The 23,586-nt window shown below is 38.5% G+C and overlaps 2 protein-coding genes across 9 annotated transcripts; one reads left to right on the top strand and one right to left on the bottom strand.

Annotated features, from left to right (window-relative positions):
- The first annotated feature begins 5,160 nt into the window (after positions 1-5,160).
- Positions 5,161-12,753, top strand: LOC112287941 (protein SEMI-ROLLED LEAF 2). 4 transcript variants are annotated; one of them, XM_024531599.3, is made up of 19 exons: positions 5,161-5,593; positions 5,681-5,755; positions 5,942-6,057; positions 6,361-6,475; positions 6,697-6,825; positions 7,035-7,082; positions 7,315-7,526; positions 7,792-7,988; positions 8,266-8,558; positions 8,701-8,850; positions 9,057-9,581; positions 9,783-9,932; positions 10,047-10,122; positions 10,275-10,402; positions 10,653-10,847; positions 11,092-11,232; positions 11,366-11,506; positions 11,638-11,856; positions 12,211-12,753. In XM_024531599.3, exons 1-19 carry the CDS (start codon positions 5,459-5,461, stop codon positions 12,373-12,375), a joined length of 3,210 nt encoding a protein of 1,069 aa, XP_024387367.1. In that variant the 5' UTR covers positions 5,161-5,458; the 3' UTR covers positions 12,376-12,753. The 4 variants fall into 4 exon arrangements, with proteins under 4 accessions (XP_024387367.1, XP_024387366.1, XP_024387365.1 ...); XM_024531598.3 differs by having other exon boundaries at positions 10,272-10,402; XM_024531597.3 differs by having other exon boundaries at positions 8,686-8,850.
- A 5,404-nt stretch (positions 12,754-18,157) lies between these two features.
- On the bottom strand, positions 18,158-22,719 carry LOC112287831 (CBBY-like protein). Of its 5 annotated transcripts, none has more exons than XM_024531332.3 (12): positions 22,338-22,719; positions 21,710-22,049; positions 21,456-21,505; positions 21,085-21,148; positions 20,921-20,969; positions 20,572-20,640; positions 20,272-20,333; positions 19,889-19,969; positions 19,521-19,675; positions 19,110-19,191; positions 18,754-18,897; positions 18,158-18,527 (listed from the first exon to the last, which is right to left on the bottom strand). In XM_024531332.3, exons 2-12 carry the CDS (start codon positions 21,964-21,966, stop codon positions 18,428-18,430), a joined length of 1,113 nt encoding a protein of 370 aa, XP_024387100.1. In that variant the 5' UTR covers positions 21,967-22,049; positions 22,338-22,719; the 3' UTR covers positions 18,158-18,427. The 5 variants fall into 5 exon arrangements, with proteins under 5 accessions (XP_024387100.1, XP_024387099.1, XP_090110084.1 ...); XM_024531331.3 differs by having other exon boundaries at positions 22,346-22,719; XM_090253958.1 differs by having other exon boundaries at positions 21,710-22,255; positions 22,462-22,719.
- Positions 22,720-23,586: the final 867 nt, after the last annotated feature.

Below are 23,586 nucleotides of genomic sequence, written 5' to 3'. Positions count from 1 at the left end.
TCTATGAGAAAGGTGAATATATAGAAGGTATGGGCGTTGAACATCATGCTACTATTAAGAGAGATTCCTTGCTCCTGTCCATAGGTAACAAGCGTCTTTATCACCCAACATAATCTCTTAATGCAAGCATTGTGGAGCCAACCCTCTAGATATCATCAATAAATTATTTGAGGATTTTTAAAGAATATTCTTTTTTATCACTTTTTATGTGCCACTATGAGGATTCGAACTCGGGACCTCCTAAGTATCACCTAAGTACCTTATCATCCATCCACTTAAACAAGCCTCAAGTCATCACTTGATGTGAAAAGCTTCAATTCTTCTCCCAATAAGCTTGTTGCTTGACATCATCTCTTTTTTTAAATCTCTATTTCTCACAAATACTAACTTATTTTTCTATAAAAATTTATATATCTATTTGTAGACCTTCGAAGAACATAAAAACCATCAAAGAAACTTATAAATGTAACAAAAAGAGTTAAAGCTTTTCATTGACAACATCTATCAAAACTAAGATAAAAAATAATAAATATTTGCTATAAAAGAAAGAAGATCCAAAAAAGAGAATACTCTATCTTCTATCTTTTTTTGGAGCTTTTGTATATTTGTGATGCTAAGAAATAGAGATCCAACAATCAGCAGATTTAACTCAAGAACTTTTACTTACTAACTTATTAGACAAGACATTGTAATTGTTACAACCTTCAAGATGACATAATGAAGATGAAGATCCTCAAGAATAACATATCTTTTCTTGAATAAATGGTGAAATATAACATGTTTGGTATCACGACCTTGGAAGAGACTCATGATATTTGGTGATTTTATTAGACATAGGAACAACTCCCAATGATGTTTCAAATATTTTATTTGAAAGAAGTCACGAAGGCGTCAATAATGATCAAATAATAGGATGGTCTTCTTACCCTGGTGTATGATACTATCGATGGTTGAGAGGACGTATCAACCATCTTTGAAAAGAACAAAGATCAAAGTATGTGGCAAATATAATTTTTTGCATCTTAGATTTCATCAACACATGATGATCAATCCTCTTGGAACTTGTCCTTAGAATGGAGGATAATATCATGGATATATATATATATATATATATATATATATATGCATATTTTAGTAAATACTTATATGATTAGATAGAACTAGATAAAAATAGATTAATTTTATAATACCTTCTAGAAAAGCTTTCTAAAAGCTTCATAGATATTGTATCACAAACATATTCATTTATTCCAATAGTTACTTATATGATTAGGTAGAAATATGTAAATATAGATTAATTTTATAAAATCTTCTAAAGAAGCTTCTTAGAAGTTTCATAGATGCTATTGTATTATAACACAACTATATGATAGAAGATGATAATATAGATCTTATTATAGAAGAACCAAGTTAAAAGATAAAGTAAAAAAATATGGATAAAAGATAGGAAGGTAGTAAAACTTTTAGTAGTAATGCTGCCTTTTTAGAAAAGTGACTTCTACTTACTTTGTAGGACCATAAAGAAGGCAAAACAAAATAGATTGAAAAAATAAATGACATAGGCATCTTAAGGAAGAAGTTAAGAATAAATTCTAGCAAAAATATCTTAGAAAAACTAGATATTAATATCCAAAGAAGGCCAGTTATGAACTAGGGTTGAAATCAGACCCCGAGGCACTAAACCAAGCCTCAATAAGGATTTTGGGATTTTTTTATAGATTGGAGAATGGGATTTAATAGCAGATTAGATAAGATTTTTATGAGCATTATTTTTTTGTGATTTGGATTTGTAATGACTTTGTAAAAGCTTTACAAAGACAAGTTTGTTTTTGGATGACTTGGATTTTGTGAAATATAATAGAGTTGACGTTTTGGGCAATTTCAAGAGTTTTTTAATAGATTTATAAGTGAAATTTTGTGAGTTAATGGTTATAGTTGTGCTTAATGTATTTTGTGAATTTTAGCTTGATCCAATGGTTGAATTGAGGATTATTGAGGTTTAAGTGGGTCAAGGTCTTAAAAAATAGAATTTTAGGTCTAGTGAAGATTTTTAAGATTTCTTGTAATCTACTAGTTGGATTGGAGTAAAATTTATAGGTAAAGATAGTAGACTTATTTTTCTATATGTATAAGAATTTTGAGATCAATTGAATAGTAAAAAAGAGAGATATTGGCTCTAGGAGATTGATATCAAGGTCAAAGAAGGAGGTCGACCAATATCCAAGCATGTTTTTGAGGTTATTGTCTATTTGATAATTCCGATCCTTTTCAAATTTCTTGTGATTATTTTCAACTTAACTATTAAGAAGTATTTAAATTTTGAATTAAGATCAATGGTTCATTCATTAGTTATTGAGGTTTAAATTTATTATAGAAATTATTAAGATTTAGTTTAGGGTTTAGGATTTGGTTAGGATTTGATTTAGGATTAGGATTTGATTAGGATTTAATTTAGGGTTAGGATTTGATTTGGGTTTGATTTAAATTTTAGAATTTGATTAGGATTTGATTTAGGATTTAGGGTTTGGTTAAGGTTTATTTTACGATTAAGATTTAGTTAGGATTTGATTTAAGATTTAGGATTTGGTTGGAATTTGATTTAAGATTAGGATTTGATTAAGAATTGATTTAGAATTTAGAATTTGGTTAGGATTTGATTTAGGATTTAGGATTTAATTTGGATTTATTTAGAGTTTGAGATTTAGTTATTTTTTGACCTAAAGTTTGAATGAAGTCCAATAGGATTTTAACTAGGATTAAATTAAGATTGAATTGAGATGTATTTGAGATATATTTGTGATCATTCTAATATTTTTTAAAGATTTCTTATTATTTATTTGTAATTCTTTTGACGTTTCTTTGAATTTGATTAAAGCTTGGTTAGCATTATTAGTGTTCTATTAGAATTAAGATTTTGTTGTTGTAATTTCTATTCTACCTTCCTTAGCTAGGGGCCCGGAGGATTTTCAAGTAAGACTTCATATATTATGACAATGTGGTTTTACTTGTAGCTTGTGGAATAAGCTAACTATGTGGTGTACACACAGATATCTTGTCTTACAAGTTAAAACATGTGGCTAACAAAGCCAACACATGTTGGAAGTCCAATAGAATATTGCCACTTAGCTCTTAGTTAAAAAGTATATATAGAGGCAAGAGTGAAGCCTTCTTCACTCTTGTCAACGCCTTTCTAGTCTTTAGTCTTATTTCAAGACTTTTTAGTCTTTTTATTTTTAGTAATAGCCATTCCAGTTGAATATTATATCATCTTTGACTGACTTTCTAATTCCTTTCAGTGATACAAGAGTATTTTGAGGATCTTCTTTCTTCAAGATTCATGTCCTTTACATATTGCTTTGACTTTACATATGTTTGTAATTGATTGATAGGTTAAAAACTTGGTCAATAAGTTAACCACGTGTTGGTAGCTTGTGGAATAAGCTAATTATGTGATGTATGTATAAAAAACTTCCCTTACAAATTAAGATGTGTGTCTTACAAAGTCGACACATTTTGGAGGTCCTATAGGACATTGCCATGTAGTTCCTAGTTAAGAGTATATATGGAGGCAAGAATAAAGCCTTCTTCACTCTTATGAATACCTTTTTAGTCCTTAGTCTTATTTTAAGATTTTTTAGTCTTCTTATTTTTGGCAATAGCTATTCTAGTTGGATATTATATCATCTATGAGTGACTTTCTAATTCTTTTCATTGACACAAGAGTATATATTGAAGATTTTTTTTCTTTGAGATTTATGTCTTTAATAATAAGTTCAAAAAACCTCATTCATTCATTCACAAACACCTTCAAATATAAGATGAAATGACATCCCAATGCATCTAAAAATAAAATGCACTAATATAATTCTTAAGTAACAAATAGTCATTCTAATTGTAATATTATACTATCTTTGAATGATTATTTACTCTTTTTTAGTGATACAAGAGTGTATTAATTCTTTGCTTCTTTGTGATTCATGCCTTTGACATAAAGTGGTGCAAATTTTAATATTGAAACTTCTTAAAGTTAGTTTATTTTTATTTTTAAACCACGAATTCTTATAATCAAAGTGAGAATGTAATTTTTACAACAATTCAAGTAAAAAATAGTCTACTACCTTAGTAGTTTAATTTATCCAACTTTAAAGGAATAATACTCAATCCTCATATAGAGAATTGTTGTAAATTATTAGTCATTTTAGAATTATGTAATTTAAATTTAAAAAAACCAAAAAACATCACATTTAAAGCAGCTAGGAGATGAGAGATTTTTTTTTTTTTTGAATTTTATCAAAAGATAACATTTTTATTTAAATCATATTTGTTTAAATATTGTTACAACAATTATTGAAATTATGGTTTAAAAAAATATGTGGTGGGGTTGGAAAATCAGATGACATGTCAAATTGCAAGTGTGAGTGCCAGAGATGTAGATGCGCTGTGTCTGTATTCAGGCACAACAATGGGAATAAACGATACATCAATCAATCAAGAAGGAAGGCAGGAAGAGGAGTGAGGAAGGAAGCAAAAGGGGGGGGATGCCATTGGTTCCATGGTGACAGGCTTAGGCACGGGGATGGGGCACCTCCACCCCCACCGTGGCCTCCGTTTCAGCTGGAGGTGTCGGGTGTCGGGTCCGGTCCGCAGGGTTCGGCTGGGATCGGGGAGAGTGAGGGAGAGCAATGGAAAGGAGGGAGGGAGCGAGAGGGTGTGCGCGTGGGTGCAAGAGTGCGGGCAGGGAGTGGGGAGGGAGGTGGGGAGTTGGGGGGCCACAGTGGGCGGGTGCTCCACCACCAGCAGTGCCATTGCTGGATCGCCGCTCCGGAGGTGGGGCCATGCTGATGTCACCACTTCGCTGCTCCTCCACCCCCGTATCTTCTCGCAGAGTGCCCCCATTCACTTTTCAAAAATGGCATTTCCAGGGAGTATTGTGCAATGGCGCCCGTCGTGGGCTTGGAGTGGGTTAGGATGCATGCAGTTGCTCCTGCATTCTGGGCTTGCAATGCTCTGTATGGAGTGGACGTCCTCGGGGCTCCGCTGGACAGATGGATGAATCTCCATCTGCATTCCGCTCTTGGTACTGTAGCTGGCACTCTAATGAGCATTGCCTCTGGAATAAGTGACCCAAGTGCCCGCCTGAGGTAGCTCGACATACACATTCAGAGCGAGAGCTAGAGCAAGGGCCCGTGTGAGAGGAGGGTGTGTGCGTCTCCTGCTCTCGCCCCTTCCCTTCTCTCCGCTAGCGTCACTCGCCGCTTTCTTGCTGAGGTCGTTCTGGTTGGGCTGCTTGTTGTGCCCTCTTTGAAAAGTGGCATCTTCACTCGATTGTCTACCCCCCTCTTCTCCTTCTTGTAGATTGCATTGCATTGCTGTCCATTTCAACTTCCCTACCTTTGCTTCACGCTACGCTTTTCTCCTTCCTCTCAATTGCTTAGATCTCACATGCACTGCCCGCACCATGGGGTTGATATCAAGAAGGGTTCTACCCATTTGCGGCAGCATGTGTGTGTGCTGCCCCGCTCTTCGCGCTCGCTCTCGTCAACCTGTAAAGCGCTACAACATGCTCCTCGCCGACATCTATCCTAAGTCTCAAGTAAGAACTATTTCTGGATCTTGGCATACCCCCGTTCCTCCTCCATTATCAATACGTTTTTGATCTGATCCTACTCTTGAATTGTAGGATGAAGCCCCTAACGACCGCAAGATCGGCAAGTTGGTGGAGTATGCGGCCAAAAATCCGTTGCGGATTCCAAAGGTCAGTCGCAAACACTGCAGAGTAGTTCCTGCCGGTCGATCGTGTCGCTTTTTATGCCTACGTAACTGCAGAACCAATTGTTTACCTATAAAAGTTGTGGCTTACGTTTTGATGTGGTCTTCCCTCTCATGTTATCTCATCTATGATCTGTAAATATGAACTTTGGAGATTTCAACTACATTGCAGATTGCAGGTGCCCTTGAGCAGAAAGGCTACAAAGAGCTGAAAGCCGATCACTTCGGGACCGTGACCACTGTGATGCGTGCCTTCTCAAAACTATTTATCGACTGCAGGGATGAAATGTGAGTTGCAGCTCATAGACAATTTCCCGAGATTTGAATTATAGACTTGTTTACATTATGAAACGATTAATCTTCATGTTGAGATCTAATAGTGCTATGTATTACCTACTATTTTATTGATGTGGTGTAGACCTGTTTGGATCACTATTTGAAGATAAGGGTTGTACAACGATCTATTTTCTATCGCTGCTTTTGGCAACTTGTCCAGGTGTAATCCAATGCCCTGCTCGTGGCCGAATTTCTGATCGAGCGGGCTATTGACGAATCGTTTTGTTCTTTGAATTGTGTTATTGACGTTTACAGGTCGCTATTTGCGAATAATGCCTTAAACCTGATCAAGGTGTTGCTTGACCAAGTGGCACATGGTAACATGCGCATTGTAGGATGTCTAACCCTGGTGGACTTCATTCGAGTACAGGTATGATGGGCTTCCCTCATTATAATCTATTGTACTTCAACGATATAAGATTTTGGAAATTATGTATAGAATTACCGAGGCTGGATATTACTTCTTTGGAAGTTCACAGCCCGGTAAATCTTCAATGATAGCGATTTATTACATTTGAACCTAAGTCCTCCAATGATGTTGCTGAATTGTCTCTGAATTTCTTACCCTGATCATTATTTCGGCTTGTACAGACGGATGCAACATATATGCGTAATCTAGACGGACTTACATTGCCACTTTGCGCATTAGCGCGTGAGCAGGGAGACGACAAGAAACAGCTGGCAATCAGGGCAGCTGCTCTGCAAGCGCTGGCGGCTTTGGTATACTGCTTATGAGTTGTGACTCGCCAGGATGAGATGGATTCTGAAAATCATTTTCCGGCTCTGAATTATTATTGGGTTTGTGTGAGGGTTTTAATGAAAGGCGAATGATTTAACATATCTGTCATGTCGAATTGACTGCTCGAAACCTGGTTCATCTGAAATCTTCTCGGTGTGGCTTGACTCTATTGAATTCTACTTTTCACCAGGTGGGATTCACGGCCCAACATTCACAAATCTCTACAGAGTTTGATAAGGTGATTCTCTCATCTTAAATTGAACCAATGTTCTGTTTCTTAAATTTTTACTAAAAAAATGGTTTTAGAATTTGCGAGTCCTTGTCTTCTGCAATTGTGTACTTGAGGGAAGCGTAGATCTGAACATGTTGTTTTATTGCTTAATATTGACTCGTCTGCATCCTTTTGATTGGTAGCCTTCGATCTCCCGCTTTAAATTTTCTTGTGTATATTCATTTAGTACTTTGTGTAGGTTGTCGCAGCTACTCTTGAGAACTATGAGCTCCCATCTGTGGAAATCGAAGCGCTAGAGATTGAGAGAGGAGAACCAAAGCAACAGTGGATGAGGGAGGTGATGAGATCGGAGGGTCATTCCCACGCACTTCAAGTCATGAGAGAGGCTTTGAACAAAATGCACCGCCACAAGGCACATACTGTCGTCAAGGATCAACTTAATCTGACTAGGTATTTTTAGTAATTACTTCCGTACTGGGTTGGTGCAGTTTTGCCTTGCATATTCTATAAACGAGCTGGAGATGTCAAATCTAATTAATTTGATAGGTTGTGAGTAGTAATTATGTGGAAGCCGGAGGCGGTTACAATTCCTAGATGCTTATTCGTTGAGTAAATATGGTAAAATAAGCTTTTAGTTTATCCGACTTAAAGCAAACGTGGTCACTATTTTCTTTAGTGTTTTGGTCACTAACTTCATTTTATTTCTGATTTTCAGCGAAGAAACAGAAGCTCCTTCAGTTTGGTCTCAAATATGTATTCAAAATATGGCTGCACTCGCCAAAGAAGCAACTACCGTGAGAAGAGTTTTGGATCCTATGTTTCGCTACTTAGACGCTGGAAAGCACTGGTCCATGGAAACAGGGCTGGCTCTAATAGTTTTGCAGAATATGCAGTTTTTAATGGAACAGACAGGTCTATACTGGCCTTGATTCATTCATTAGTGCTCTGTATTATTTTGGTTGGTTTTGCTTTTTCATACACTAGATCTTAAGCACTCTATCGTTATTAGTAATTCTAGTGTTTCCTGCTGTGCTTCTTCAAATCTCTGGAAGTAGTAATTGTAGATGGCGTGCAGTTTGTATCTTGCTGTAAGACCACTTCGTAGTAATATTTCATTAGCTCCCATTCCAAGTTTTAAAACAGTTAAAAGCGTTAAAACAACGGATACTGGTGTTTGTACTATGCACAGGGAATGGCCAATTACTGCTAGCGGCACTAGTCAGACATCTGGATCAAAAAAATGTGGAAAGTGATTTGATTATGAAGAGAAACATCTTGGCAGTTACTGCTGTTTTAGCCCGTCAGTCAAAGTCAAAGGCCACAGTTGCTGAAATAGGTGCGATGAGCGATCTATCTAAACATTTAAGAAGAAGCCTGCAGGCATCCATGGAAACCTCGATGGCTGGAAGTGTTCAAATGTGCGACGATAACATTTTACTACAGGCAGCCGTTGAAGAATGTCTCATGGAATTCGGAAGTAGGGTAAATATCCAACAACCTTGTAGCATTTCTCAGTGTTTCATTGACTTAACGTTTTGCGTCATAAATGAAATTGCCGTTCACTGCTAGTTTTGTTTTTCATCGTAATGTGCAGCACTGATCCCTGCAGTGTAATAATATGAAGGTGGGAGATGCTGGGCCTCTTCTGGACATGATGGCTGCGACGTTAGAAAAACTGTCCGTTAAGACTGTCGTTGCGAGGAGTACCTTACAGGCTGTCTCCGTGTTAGCTCTTGTTGTGGCGTACCTCCCTGACCATCTATATGTACATCAGGTGAGTTTTAGCACCTCACTTAATTTTAGTAGTCGCTTCAGGCAGGCATATTCTTCTCCATAGTGTCCATTATTGAAATCTTGAATAAGAAGGTCACGTGCATGCTTTTGCTGAACCGTGTGAAGGAAACGTTCTTGGACTTTTATAAATGCCTCAATTCAGTGGAAGTACAAATGACTCTGGAATAATGCTTGTTTATTGAGCAGGAATTTCCCGAGTCATTATTCAAAGAGCTACTGCAGGCAATGTTGCATCCTGACCTGGAAACTCGAATTGGAGCTCATAGGGTATTTATATTGCTCCTGGTTCCATCTTCGGTATCCCAGTCCTCTCGCTATGAACACCAATTCCTTCCACATTCTGATGGACTATCACCCAGCCGTGGTAAGAGGAGAGTTTCTGCTTTCTCCTCAGCTGCGGCGTTATTCGAAAGGTTGAGAAGAGAAAGAAGCCTCGGTGGCAGTTTCCTTGATAATGGCGATGAGAATGGAAAATTGAAGGGCAGAACCAACAGTATTGACCAGATGGCAGGTAAAGCTGACAGTGCGGCTAAAGGTGATTGGGAACTTGAAGGGCGCTCTGATAGCTTTGATCGTGATGACGTTCATCCTGGAAGGGGCGACAATTCAAATGGAGCTGCAAGTCCAAGCCGACTCCAAGCTTTCAGACTCAGCTTGGGGCGCTCCATGGCACATTTGCGAAGACCTTCCACAGGCGCCACCAAAGAGACTGTAAGCACTCCCCTTGAATTCTGTGTTCTTTCATCCATCACCACAGTCACAACGCTGTAGCGCAGCATCTTTATTTTAAGCATCGCATAATTCAGATGGGATGGAAGGTTAAATCCTTGTGATCATGGCTTGTGCCAACATCGTAACTCCGGCAAAGCTTGTGGTGATTGCTCATTTGAAGTTTTCCTTTTGATCTCTTAGGAAACGAACACTGCAAGGCTAAGTGTAAAGCAGACAGAGCTGCTATTCTCGACTCTTTGGTTGCAATCTAAAATGGCAGACAATTGGCCCTCCAGCTACGAGGCGATGGCTCACACTTACAGTCTCACTCTTCTTTTTGGGGGACTGAGGGTAAAACATTTGCCTGCTCAAGTTTGTATTTGCAACTTTAATTAGTCAATCCTGCCATATTTTCAGATCGTCAATATTTTAGTGTCTAACATAACTGTCTTTCCTTCTTAACAGAGTGCTAATCATAATACCCATTTGCGAGCACTGCAGTTGGCTCTCTCGATCAGGATCCTTGCACTTGATTCATCCGGTAAGCTATGAAAAAGTAACAAATCAGTTTGCGATCGGTGAGCGTGACTTGTATGATCACAACTATTCCCGAATTGACCGGGTTTTTCATCCGTTTTTGGAGTCGGGTACATGAGATTTTGCTAACTCTGACTTGTCGGGTTCTTGCAGCAGTTCACCTTTCTCCGGCGAGACGAAGGTCTCTGTTCACACTAGCTACTGGCATGCTTGTATTTGCCGCAAAGGTCTGCAATATTCCTCAAATTGTCGCTCCTGCCAAAGTGCCTCTTACTTCACTGGTGGTGAGTCTTCTTTGTCATTTGCATGATCGTGTCGTTCCACACCACATATTCTGACCCATTTTAACCTGTGTAGGCTGCTTGTGTCGGGTTTGTTGGCTTAAGTAGAAATTGTTGACCTGGATCGAGCAGATTGTGCTACAATTTGTAGTGCTGAATATCTTCGAAATCTACCTTTGGCTTTTCTGTCCGTGCTTTGAAGTATGTACACGATGGCTAGATGTTGACACATTCTGATAAATGACTGTAACAGAAGGACCCATTTCTGGAGCTGAGTGAGGACAATACACTTACCGCATTGAACTCAGCTGTATATGCTCACGAATATACCACAGAATCAGATGATAATGCTGCGTTGAGTTCATTATCTCGTATCTCTCTTGTTGGAGATTTATCGAATGACGCAATTGCAGGACGCATCATTGAAGCCATTTCATCCTATGTCAAGGTGTCCTTCAAACTTGCAACTGTTGAATGTCTAATTTATTAAGAATTTGTGGAAAACGATGTTCCTATCAATCTCAAGATCGATATTTCAATACCTATCCTAAAACTTCATTTCAATCTAAGATTGAGTCTAGAAGTCTGGTATCTTACCTCACCTAAGCATTCTATTCATCATTACTCCTGTTATGTGCATGCGACTCCTGGATGTGTTGATAGATCATCAGTTTTGACCCGTACCATCGCAGGTTGAGGGTGTGGGTATTAAGGAAAGGTTGACACAACAATTTACACCAGAGGCTAGTGAGCTCCTTAAGCCCCAGTTGTACTCGGAATCCTTGAATGCTAGATCTCCTCATGCCTCTCAAGATTCCGTGTCGTTCGATGAGGTATGGCGACTTTGCCCTAAACCGTGCCAAGTGGCACACCTCAACACGGCTGTGTTTCTTTTCATTAGATCCAGATGGTTGGGATTAGAATATTATGACATCCTTCTTGACTAATCCTTTCAATATTGCTTAGGTCTTGCAATCACAGTTGACATCTTCAGTTTTAGAGGATGGGAATACCAATGGTTCAAATTCGGAGCTGCCGCCTATGTTGAGGGACACCGCAGGTAGCACGCCTATCCAAGCACCTGGCGTTTCGCAGCTTCTAGACCAGGTAAACCTCAAAAATGCATTCTCCTCTGCGATTGCTCAAGATACCGAATGATCCCGTGCCTCTCGGTGTATTTTGATGTTTTATTACTCTACATATTTTATACTGAATTATTGTGAACTGAGCTAATGCAGGCTAAAGAAACAGCTGAACAAGTTGGACTTACTCATGCTCCTAGCGGCCCTCTCTCGTATAGCGCAACTGCAAGTCGGTGTGAAGCAGCAGGGGCTGGTGCTCACAGAAAGATGTCTGCAGTGCTTAACTTGGACAGCAAGTCTGTTCCTTTCACAGCGTCTCTCCCCCCTGTTAAGGACTCAAACAGAGTGAACGGCCATGAAAGCCCGTCAGCTACGGTAGATCTCTCTCTGGAGTCTTATCTTTAATTACACTACATGCATGCATGAAGATTCCTATCCATGCTATCAAACTACTTTTTTTCTGGAATATCCGGGTTTCGAGTTTTGATTTTAATTTTAGTTGTAATTAGATTCCTATCGTCCATGTGTGTCTGTTATACTTGAACTACATGACTCCTTGAAGCTAATAATTTGTATTAACTCCGCTCCTAAGTGCTGACTTCAATATTGCTTGGTCTTAGACGATTCGGTTCACGTTTGAGTGATGCTGCGTGCCTTGAATTAAATGTATCACAATACAGGACTTTTTTTAATGAAAAGCGCTGACTTCCTTTTTTTCCACATTGACAGTCGGACACAAGCGGTGACCTCGATGAACGAACTGCAGGTTTTTCTGGAAGCAGAAGCCAGAGTCCGAAATCGAAGCCCACATGGTTAGCGTCCCCAACCGTCAGAGACCTGAAATTACCTCCTTCAAGTCCGTATGACAACTTTCTGAAAGCAGCTGGATGCTAAAAACAATCTTTGAAGCATGTATGTCTCAAAGATAGACTTGGGGCCTTGTAAACCGTTCATGCGGTGTATGGTTAAAGGTGGATCCAGCTTTTGTGATATGTACTGACTACTTAACTACAAATCGGTGTTTAGATTACGGTAATTAAATCACAGAGGTTTTGCTAACCGCTGGTGTATCACAATACAGGTATAGAAGTAGCTTTTCAGCTACTATAGCAGCAGTCTCCGAGGGTGTGTAGGTTTTGGAGTCGAAAACCGGCTATGACATAATCCTATATCGGTGGTTGTGCTGAGGACATTCCTACGTCTGTTTCCTTCCAATATACTGAGTTGGTGAATAGTGCCAACTGTGGACATTATGGTCCATTTAAGTTATAATTCTTGGTACATGCTACTTACACTTTTAATTGATTTTTACGCATGCAAATAACATCCTTGTTGATGTCTGATCTGTCGCTTCCACTTCAAATTGAGCTTTGTTGCAGCATTCAAAATTTATATGTGTAAAATCTTGTCGAAACTCGCTATAATTTCTACCTGGTACTGTTGTTAATTGACTTGTCACACTCAAAACAGGGGATGCATTCCTCGTATCACTCGACAAGCTGGTGTACGAGATGGTGATTCGAAGTCTCTGATCAAACCATAGGAACTGCTTTAACTTTCCGACTAAATAGTTGGAGTCATGCCACCTAATGGAAGGAGAATGTTGTTAAACTGCAGACACCTTTGAATTTGTTGGAATGCAATTTTTTGTTAAAACGCAGCCCAGCAGAGCCACCTGCAGCCAGAAACTTCAAGAAAAATGGTCGAATCAAATTTAACTCTAAATGCATTCACAACCATTCTTCGAATATCTTCAAACACTGCTGTTGCACAGAAACTAGTTAATTAGTCAAACCGGAACAAAAGAAGTATATACAACACCGATAAACGTGCACTACGAGATTTCTTTACTCGACATCCAGTTTCGCTTCTATATCTCATTCAGTTAATTGCTAGTTCGAAACAAAATGTCATTTTCAAGCAAATCACTCACCGTAGAACGTCCATAACTTCTGAAATAACAATGCTACATGTGAAACTTATCGAATCATCAATGAGCCAAATGGGAAACTGCCTGCGTACGATCTTAAAGCAAGCGACCAGTAGATGCATGGATCGTTGTAAATCCTGGAAAAACTATGCTTGGTAATTAGTACCATGATTATGATGTGAAGGGTGTGCTAATAGAAACGAGAAAGTCACGAGAGCTTATAATATTTGCATACAATCACATTGGCTTGATTACAGAGCGGATTTTGGCATGTCACTGTTTGTACCGCTTTCTGCATTAGCTTTGCGAGGTCTTCCACGACCTCGCCCTTCTTCAGACTTTTTGGGTGGAGGAGGTGGCTTCGGCTGGCCATCCTCATCATTATCATCATCACTGCTTCTGTTGTCAACTTAGAGTTCCTCAAACTCTCGCTCTGACAATTGTTTTCCGTAGGATCTTATTTGCACCAGAGTTGCCAATAGGGAACCACATCAACACAGCCAGAAGCTTAGACCTGCAACAAAATTAACACTGACACATAATATGCACATCTCCGCCGTGCAGTCTAAAGGAAGTCGTATTCAATATTTGTTCAAACAGGTAATCGAACTCAGACTCGGCATATGCCTTCGTAAGGAAGAGTAAATATAGCTACTTCATAAACAGATGGTGGATTCGCTTTGCGTTCTAGATCTAACAAATGCTACAAAATGCGTTCTGTTTCAGATATCAAGTGAATTAAACGATGGTTACAAACATGTGACGACATTAGAGGAACATAAGTGACATTCTATACCTCTCGTGCACGTTCTCCTTGCCACAATCTTGAATTCCAGCAACTCCACCTTCAGAGCTTCCACCAACAGAGCTACCGGCCTTTTTGGTCGATTTGTTGGTCAAATCTCCGCCTCACTCCCAATATACATGTTGGAGACCGGACATCGCTCATAATCAGGTACCAGCTAGACAAAATCAAGCTTTACCAGGGTGTGGCTGCATCTTAGATCATACCAGAATCGGTAACGGAACTGAAATGCTATGTAGCTTAGTGTTCGTGTCTTCAGATAGACCATACACACATACAAAGTGGTAAAGCTTATTAGACAAGTGGATCAAAAGTCGAAAAGATATCACAAATGTCACATAGAAATCCGAAGTCAGACACCATCATGAAGATTTTGTAGCATCCACTGATGAACACCTAATAAGCTAAGGGTGTTCTGAGACCAAGAAACATCTCTAATTCGATTTAGTTCAAGCATTAGTCACAACCTGGGCAAGGCCTACACCAAGTTAACAGATGTCAAAAACAGACTGAAATAGTTATCAGATGTCAAAAACAGACAGCTAATGCGGCACGAATAATAAAATAATAATTTAATTCCCCTAGTTAAAACTCCACTATTATCACACAGAAAATTCCACTAAGCATGCTTATACAAACATAAGATTTTGCTCTGTAAATAACATCAGGCCAAACCCACAATAAAACTGAACATGCAGACCAGGTAGACAGGAGCTATTCCTGAAGATCCTTGTCCGTAACAATTAGGACAATTTGGACAATATGATATCACTCTTTAGACCAATTTGTTCATTTATTTATTTATTTATTTATTTTTTCACTTACTCTTTTAATTTGCCTAAGTAATAAGAAGTCTTTTAATATTTCACAAATTTCATTTTTCATTTTTTTCTGTTTTATTTAATATTCCTCACAACTATGCATAGTCACATGTTTTAGTTTAAAGAAACCGGCAGTGATATAAGTCTTATAAATTGGTAGATATAAATTAGTAGTCAGATTGTTTACTTATGTAGGTTTTGTAAGATTTATATTTATATTTAGATATTAAAGTTTTATCCATAAAAAAATGATTTTGAGAACGTTTTAATATCTTTGAATTATTTTTATTACATCTTTATAAGATTATTATAATCTTTTGAAGCTCTTAGAACCTTCTAAAATATATTATAGGACTTAAAGCATGATTGTGGTAGATTTTAGCAATTATGAAATATTAAATAATAAAAAAAACTTATTTTCTGATGTTTTTAAAAATACATATAAAAATAAACTAAATTACACTATTTTAAATATTTTAAAATTCTTTATCAAGAGTGGTATTGTAGATCTAAAAAATAAACTACAACTTCAAGGAGATTTATTGATCTTTTGTAAAATTTTAAATACTTTCAGAAATAATATTATATCTTTTTGTGAAATCTTCAGATTAATTTATTTATTTAAAAAAAAATTACCTTTTTCAAAAAAAGAATATCAAACACATAAATTTAATTTATATCTTATTATAAAAATAGAAGAATTCTGAACATTAGATGGAATAGAATAGAGAATTACAAAGACATAACTCATAAGTTTCTGAAATAGAGACAAGATGGTGACCTTGGATGATTCACATGTAAAACTTAGTAAGTTTTCAAAGTCATTGATAAACAGCTTTCTAACAAGAGTGCTATTGGATCCAAGGAAATAATTTTCAAATTCAACACACTAATTAATCTTGTTGAATAATGTATTATCCATAGGGGTTGGATTTTCCTCTCATCCATTACCCACTCATTATCCTAAAGTTTTGAGGCAAGAAATAGGCCGTAGGCAAAGAAAAATATTCTTGTATAGATGAAGATTATTATATAATAGACATAGGAAATGTGTTACACAGGCTATTTAACATATGAACGAGAATAGTAAAGTCTTCTTATGGGTTTGATAGTGTGTCTTGGGGCATTGCCAAATGTAATCCTACTTCATGCATTGATTGATTTGTCAAACCTTGTCATAACCGTGTTTTAAAGCTTACCGTCTTTTATTCTGGGCTACCTTCTCTTAATCAACCCTCCTCCTCCTCCTCCTCCTCCTCCTCAGTCATGAATGGATGGATGGATAGATGGATGTATGGATGGATAGATAGATGGATGGATAGATGGATGGATGGATGGATGGATGGATAAATGGATGGATGGATGGATAAATGGATGGATAAATGGATAAATGGATGGATGGATGGATGGATGGATAAATGGATGGATGGATGGATGGATGCATGCATGCATGCATGCCTCCTCTCCCACTCACTCCCATTGCAACCGTGCCATGCTCAGTTAGTGAGTCTGTGGTGCTGGATATCAAGGATCGTAGGGTAAAACTTCAGCAATGGTTTGGAATTAATGTTTTATGTTTATGCACTTCTTCCTTTTTTTATTATTTGTTTAGAAGTCTTGGTAAGAGAGATCTGATCCCCTTCAAGTTGCAATGCAACACTGGCTCAAAACTCTATCTTTGGGCTACAAAACAAAAGTATTGTTGTTTGAATAAATTTATTAGTTATGTTTAATAAGTTTATCATTTACTTGTAGTACACTATTGAAAGCTGAACCTTCAATCTGTATTGTAATTTCCTATAATGTTAACTCAAGATATGAAAGTCAAATTATATTTTTTGAATGTATTTCATATTATTTTTCAATAATTTGAATTTTATCTATTTTTTTTAGAAATGCATATGTGATTAGTTCTAGATGCTGTGACTTGTGTTAGTATTCTGGAACACTCATAATAATATGTTTGATGTATTTTAATTTATAATTTTACAGTGTGTTTGAACTCTGGGTCTTTACCTTCATATCAAAGCACATTTTAATATATTCTGGTTGTCATTTAATATATTAAAGCACATACATACAAACATGTCAATAAAACTAAAATTGTAACAACCAAAATTAATTCTATAATACATATGTGTGTGTATGTCAACATAGACACATATATTTAGCAGATTCAATCATGAATATTGATTTTATGTTAATATGTATATATATATATATATATATATATATATGAGTTTAAAATTAGTTAATTGTTTAACTCATCACAAAATACAAAATTATCATAGATTTTTTATTACGTGTTTGCACATTAGGTTTACGATATAAAGAATTTTTTATTTTTAATGATTACTGCACCTCTTCCGCTGAGAAACACACATGTACTGATTTACTTTATAAACTCCAGTCATGTTTCGTAATGTGGCAGTGACGAATTTATATTGAAAAATACATTGCATTATATTTTCATGTACAGATATATAATACTCTACCCAACATGCAACTAACAGAATTATTTTAGTAAATATTTTATTGAATGTTTGGAAGATGCCAAACAAAAGTCTACAAGGTGCTGTGAGTTTCAGGCATAACAATCAAAGATCATTCTACCCCTATGCCATTGTTTATCATGCATACTCCACTTGCAATGAGTATTTGGATAAAATCGCACCGAGATATTATCAAAGTCTGCAGATTAACACTACCTCAGGTCCAGACACATTAGCTGTGCGGGATGAGCAGCACTGAGCAGCGCTGTTGCTCCTTTGAGTGCTCAGGGAGAATGCATTTATAAGTATCTACTCGGTGGCCCCCGAGGATGCTTCAAATGTCCATCGTAGTTGCCTTCCAACTATTTAGCAAAAGTAGACTATGGTTTGCGATGAGATTGAAGCCTCTATTAAGGACTTCGCCTAGAAATGAAACAAGTCTGCTCTAATTATCATGTGCGATTTTCGACGGGGCATGGCTCCTCTGAACACTTAGATCTTGAGATTACTCGAGCAGACGCTACATTCGTACCTATCAACTTTCATTACTTAAGAGCAGAGGTGCACAAGTCTAAAAGATCCAGTTTCGTATTGGTTGAAAAAACCATCCAAGTGCTAAAGAAAAATCTGTCTTCCAACAGTAACCCATTTCGAAGGTTTTACTTACAATCACAGGAGGTTACAGTTACATAAATCAGTCTTAAAGACATTGTAAGTCACTGTTTAACCTCACACCTCATTTATGCACTGGTTTAACATTCGAGAGCAAATCTATTGTCATAGCATTGATACTAATAACCAATCATATTCACAATCGGAATTCCTCAATGAGTGCATTCAATCAGCAATTGACTGAAACAGCAGGCCAATCTCCTAGAATAGACACAAACCACTGCATTCATTGTAAATATTTTTGAAGATTGGACAGAGTAACGGCACCAAATCCAAATCCCTCGAGTGCTGCTTTAGCCATTGGAAACTCAGCCCGAGCTGTTGTGCTGTACAAACAAAAACACATATCAAAATTTTGAACTGATCCTACCTGTTTGCCTGTGTCCTCAACCAGGTACGCAGAACGCTATATAAACCTACATGCTTCCCCGTCTAAGTATGATTGAACATGACAGTCAGACATTTTAGAAGGCTCACCATCAAAGCCAAATTCGAATTAGATGTAATAACGTATTTGATGCTGTAGTATATACAAAGGAAAGACTAACGAACCTGCTGCGGACTACTACACAGGGCATGCCTATCCGAGAAGCAGAGAGAGGTCCTGTTTGTGAACCCGCCAGCAGTATACACCGATCCATATCGACTGCAGCTATTTCCGATGCTGCTCGTAAAGATGCAATGGTATTTTTGGATCTGACACCCATAATTCAGTGTACGCCATTGTCATCAATGAGTCAGTGAGCTTCACCGGGAGAAAGCAGGCGATCCAAATAATTCAGTTCCTGAATTAGGTGGCTTATACTTCGAAGTTCGTTAGAAGTCAAAAAAATCAGAAATCATGTGACTATATCCAAAGCATGTTTGTGCACGACTTATCAGTGATAGAGAGAGTTTCGGAATACGACTCTGTGATACTGGTGTCGATATTAACGCTGACTGCAAGCATATTTGCAACTTCTTCTGCCACCTGCTGCTTCTCAGCTGCAACTGTTGTCAAGAAAACTTAATCATGTCATTTCGCGAGGCTTCATGACTAGATAGCACAAGCAGCTTCAAACATTGAAGATAGTAGCGCGACAAGAAATTAGTACCAACAGCTTAAAGGTTAGCTAGAAGGTTCTCACCAGATGCTACAAAGCGAAGTCATATAATGAGCAGACCAACTAGTTATCATGCTCTACCATTGAAGTACTCAATTTCATTGCACTTGGAATTAATTGGCTTAAGAAATTTTCTCTATACACCGAAGAGAATGAAACCATTGTATTCATTAGCATATACGGAATTGAAAAAGCTTTCATGAACATACAACCGACCTGCTTTAGAAACTTCTATAGATAGCTGCTCATCAATGCCACCTGAAACTCCAGCTCCTAGTACAAATTGTCCGTAGGCACTGTTCCCCACTTCAGCCTCTCCCACAACGGTGATATTGTTGGTACGCTCTGGTCCCAATTGGGCAATCAACGACCTGACCTAAATAACAACTTCTCAGTGACGGATTCATAAGTACCATGTGTTTATCTCTACTTTGTAAGACTAGATGGTTGACAAGGCAATTATCACAATTATTCTATGATTCTAACCTTTGATATGGTTTTAATGGTGAAATATCTGAGAAATAGAAGCAAGAGATTACTAATTAATGAGCAAGCTATCATTCCATTATCAACCTGTGATCTACCTGGCAACGTGCTCCCCGCTCTTGCTATAAGCGGCCACCACAACAACCGGCACTTTCGCTTCCAATACCTCGTCTACAAAACTGCAACACAGCATATCGATGAAAAAAACAGCTCGTGCTGTAATGTCACCGATATTCTAAAATAGTTCAAACTATGGAAAAACAATAACCATAAGCTTAGGGCCTACCACAGTTGGCGAATCCAGGTAAAGTTTTCTTGTTTTCCGCATTTGACCATAATAAATAAATGATCTTACCTTCAGCCAACATGTGCAAACAAAATATTCTATATTGTATGTGTGGCATCAACCCCTAACAATCTACATAGTATTTGGTATTTATGACAAGATTGACGTTACATGTCACACAGAATGAGCACTTACTCTATGAGGCCAGGACGCAGAGGAAGGTCTCCTGAAGCTGCCAGCTTTTCCAATGCTCTTTGCTGTGTGCATTACCATGACAAACTTAATTGTGTTACTGCATATATCCTTTCTCAAGCGTCTCTTGACCAAGGATGAACTATTCTTTGAACAGCAATGAAAGGTTCATTGCTATTCATGGTCCTAGCATAGGTTGGTCGAACCTATCAAAATTACGGCAGAAATGTTGTCATGTGTACGAAGGCGTTGCTTGAATTATGTGGTACTCAAAAGCGTTAATTGTCCGGAAAAGCACCATACCTTGGCTTTTATAATGTTATGAATAAATGAACCCTTCTCGTTGCTGGGTAGAGATGATGGCCACCCTATCTGCAACAGAAAGCATTCGTCAAGAACATCACTAGGCACTTCGATGTCAATCTCTAGCAAGTCGATTTTTTAATTTGTTCGAAATAAGAAAGAAACAAAGGTTTACATTTTCTATTGGTTCGAACATGCGTTCGAGTAAAAGTCTACCCAGTCATCAAATACTTAATCCAAAAGAGCAATCTTGTTCACAAGGAAACTACTGCGAACAACGACAGTGGCTGCTTTTCATTAACTTCTACAAGAAAAGCAAAAAACAAATAAAAACATTCAAGTTGCATACCCGGTCAAAAAAAACTCGAAGCATAGTCTCCTCAGCGCCACCTGCATGCCTGCATAACACCACACCAACGACATCATCACTTACTCGCCCATTAACAGAAGATCGTGCGCAGTATACCGCCCGCAGAATTTTTCAGAAAACATCATGTGAGAAGGCGACAGCACCTTAAGAGGTCAGCATAAACTGGCTCGGACCAATTGGCGCATTCGAGATTGAATTCCTGAAAAGCTGCAAAGAAACCGTTCAAATGAACAATACCATGTTTTAAATGTATACTGCACAACCTCAAAAAGTATCCAAATCAGCACTCAAATTTTCAGAATAATCACAACCATTCTTTTACTGATGTTCATGGCTAAAATTGGATTACAGCATTTCTTGATGCTACGATTGGCGTATATTTGAACGTATCCAATCATGATCATTAGATAACCGCCCCACCGCAATAAGAACTGCTTACAAAATCAACACGTGAAGAAAGGCAAACCTTTGAGTCGCTCAATGATCACATATATTGACGTGTTACATAACTAACCTAGATTGAAACCACGTCGATGACCAAATTTGTGCACGTCCGCTAGTACTCTGCAATATGCAAGCCCACGATTGCAATCAACACTTAAGAAAATGCATTCAACTTTATAGCTTGAGCAGTTGAATTATATCTACTGATACAGCACACAACAAGTGAGTGATTTGAAATCTCCTTCTCGTTGTTTACCGAAGCAAATGGCAAAACTTGTACAGCTTTGAAAGGGTATAAAATTTTGAAGAGTGGTAAAGCAATACCCTTCCACTTCCAGTAGAATAGCTAGTTTTGAGGTTTCTTCGGAATTTGAAGATAATGATGATTGCAAAGGCTTCGCTCTCATCAACGTCAGCCTCTTATGAAAATTATGGAACGAGTAGTCAATTGACCGATGCCGAGATCTAAATTTCAGGGAGTGCAACCTAGACCTTGAGAAGTCTCGGACAAGTGACTTGAGCTTGGAATTAAAAACTGGTGAGTGTAGCTGGGCTGCACTGCCTGCAAGTACCAGCTCCATAATTCCTCGAGTTGCTCACGTTAAACAGTGACTGATAGTCAGTTGATGCACAGTCTCTTGAAGGTACAAATGTCGGAGTCACTCTGCAGTAATATCAGAGCAGTTCAGACCTCAGCGAACCAAGTCAACAGTGCTGTGGCCACTCAACTATTTTTCTGTTCTTTAACGCCAATTTTCACCAGTTCGCACAAAGTACAAGCTTGACTAAAGGTGCGCAGCGGATTTCTCAAAGGCCGCACTAACATAAGGAGATTGAATAATACGCTGAATGCTGTGAGAAAATGGCAATCTGAAAAGGAAGTAATTCAAAGATCGAGATTATCCAAATAAGTAAATAAATAAATAAAAATTCTAGTAGATGTAAAGAGAACCTGCGTACATCTAGAAAGGGGTTACTGAAGCTCAATAATTCTTTCGTAACGGAAAATCGCAAAATAATGAACAATGAATTGCAATCTTTCACTATAATCAAATCACAAAGGTAGGATAACGAACGCAGAAGAAGAGGTGTGCAGATTGATGCACAATCAAAGGCGAAGGAGACTAGGACGCAGGGGGAGGCAATACTGATCGATGCACTGCTTGGGGAAAGTCAATGAGGGGAAATGAGGAGAGGACAGGACGCACGAACACCAGAAGGAGGAGAACAAGACAGAAGAAAGATCGGAGATGTGTAGAGTAAGACTACTACTACAACTACTACTGGAGGAGGAGGTGTGAGAGAGAGAGAGAGAGGGAAGGGGGAGCCGAAGAAGAGAGAGAGTGCAGCGAAGTAGGACGCAAGGGGGGAGTTGAAGGAGAGGCTGGGCAAAGGGGGCAAGGGGGGCAAGGGGGGCAAGGGGGACGACGGAGGAAGAGAGACGACGACGACGACGACGACGACGACGCTTCAGCAGGAAGGAAGGAAAGCAAAAGAACACGCTCAAAAAAGGACAAATGGGATGGAACTGCGGAGGATATTACTGTCTCTCTCATCGCTGACTGCCAGTCTCATCCCCCCCCCCCTGCCTGCCACAGAATCTATTATCCAGGCCCTCCTCCTCCTCGCCTACTACGCCATCGTCTACATCCATCATCTCCATCTGCATCATGAATGTGGGCTTGTCTGCGAGGACAGACGGCGAGGTTGACTCATGGTGATCCCCTCCTGCGGGGGGGGGGGGGTGAGAAGAAGAAGAAAGCAAGCAAGCAACGAGAGAGAGCGAGAGAGCGAGAGAGCAATGGCCTCCTCCTGGCACATTGCCATGGTGCTTCTCTCTCTCTCTCTCTCTGGGATGATGACGATGCTGATGGTAAGCCAGACAGGCAGGGCTCCCAACCATGCTTCTTCTTTTGATTGTTGTTGTTGTTGTTCACAGTCCTGGCATCCTCCTCCTCCTCCCCTGCTGCTGCTGCTTCCTGGAGGAGGACCACCACCTCCCCAGCATCATGCAAGTTCTTTTACTACATGCAATGTACTACTACTACTACTACTAATATTACTTGTTATTATTACTCTGTGATTAAGTTTGACACAAAATTACGTACGTCCAATAGTTGTTAAAATTAATTACACATATTCATGCTTCTCTATCTTCAAAATTTCCACTTTGCAACTAATTAACACACAGCCTTATTCTA

Source organism: Physcomitrium patens, chromosome 10 (assembly GCF_059467195.1).
Source record: "Physcomitrium patens ecotype Gransden chromosome 10, ASM5946719v1, whole genome shotgun sequence".
Lineage (NCBI taxonomy): Eukaryota > Viridiplantae > Streptophyta > Bryopsida > Funariales > Funariaceae > Physcomitrium > Physcomitrium patens.
This window is presented reverse-complemented; position numbering and strand designations above follow the sequence as displayed.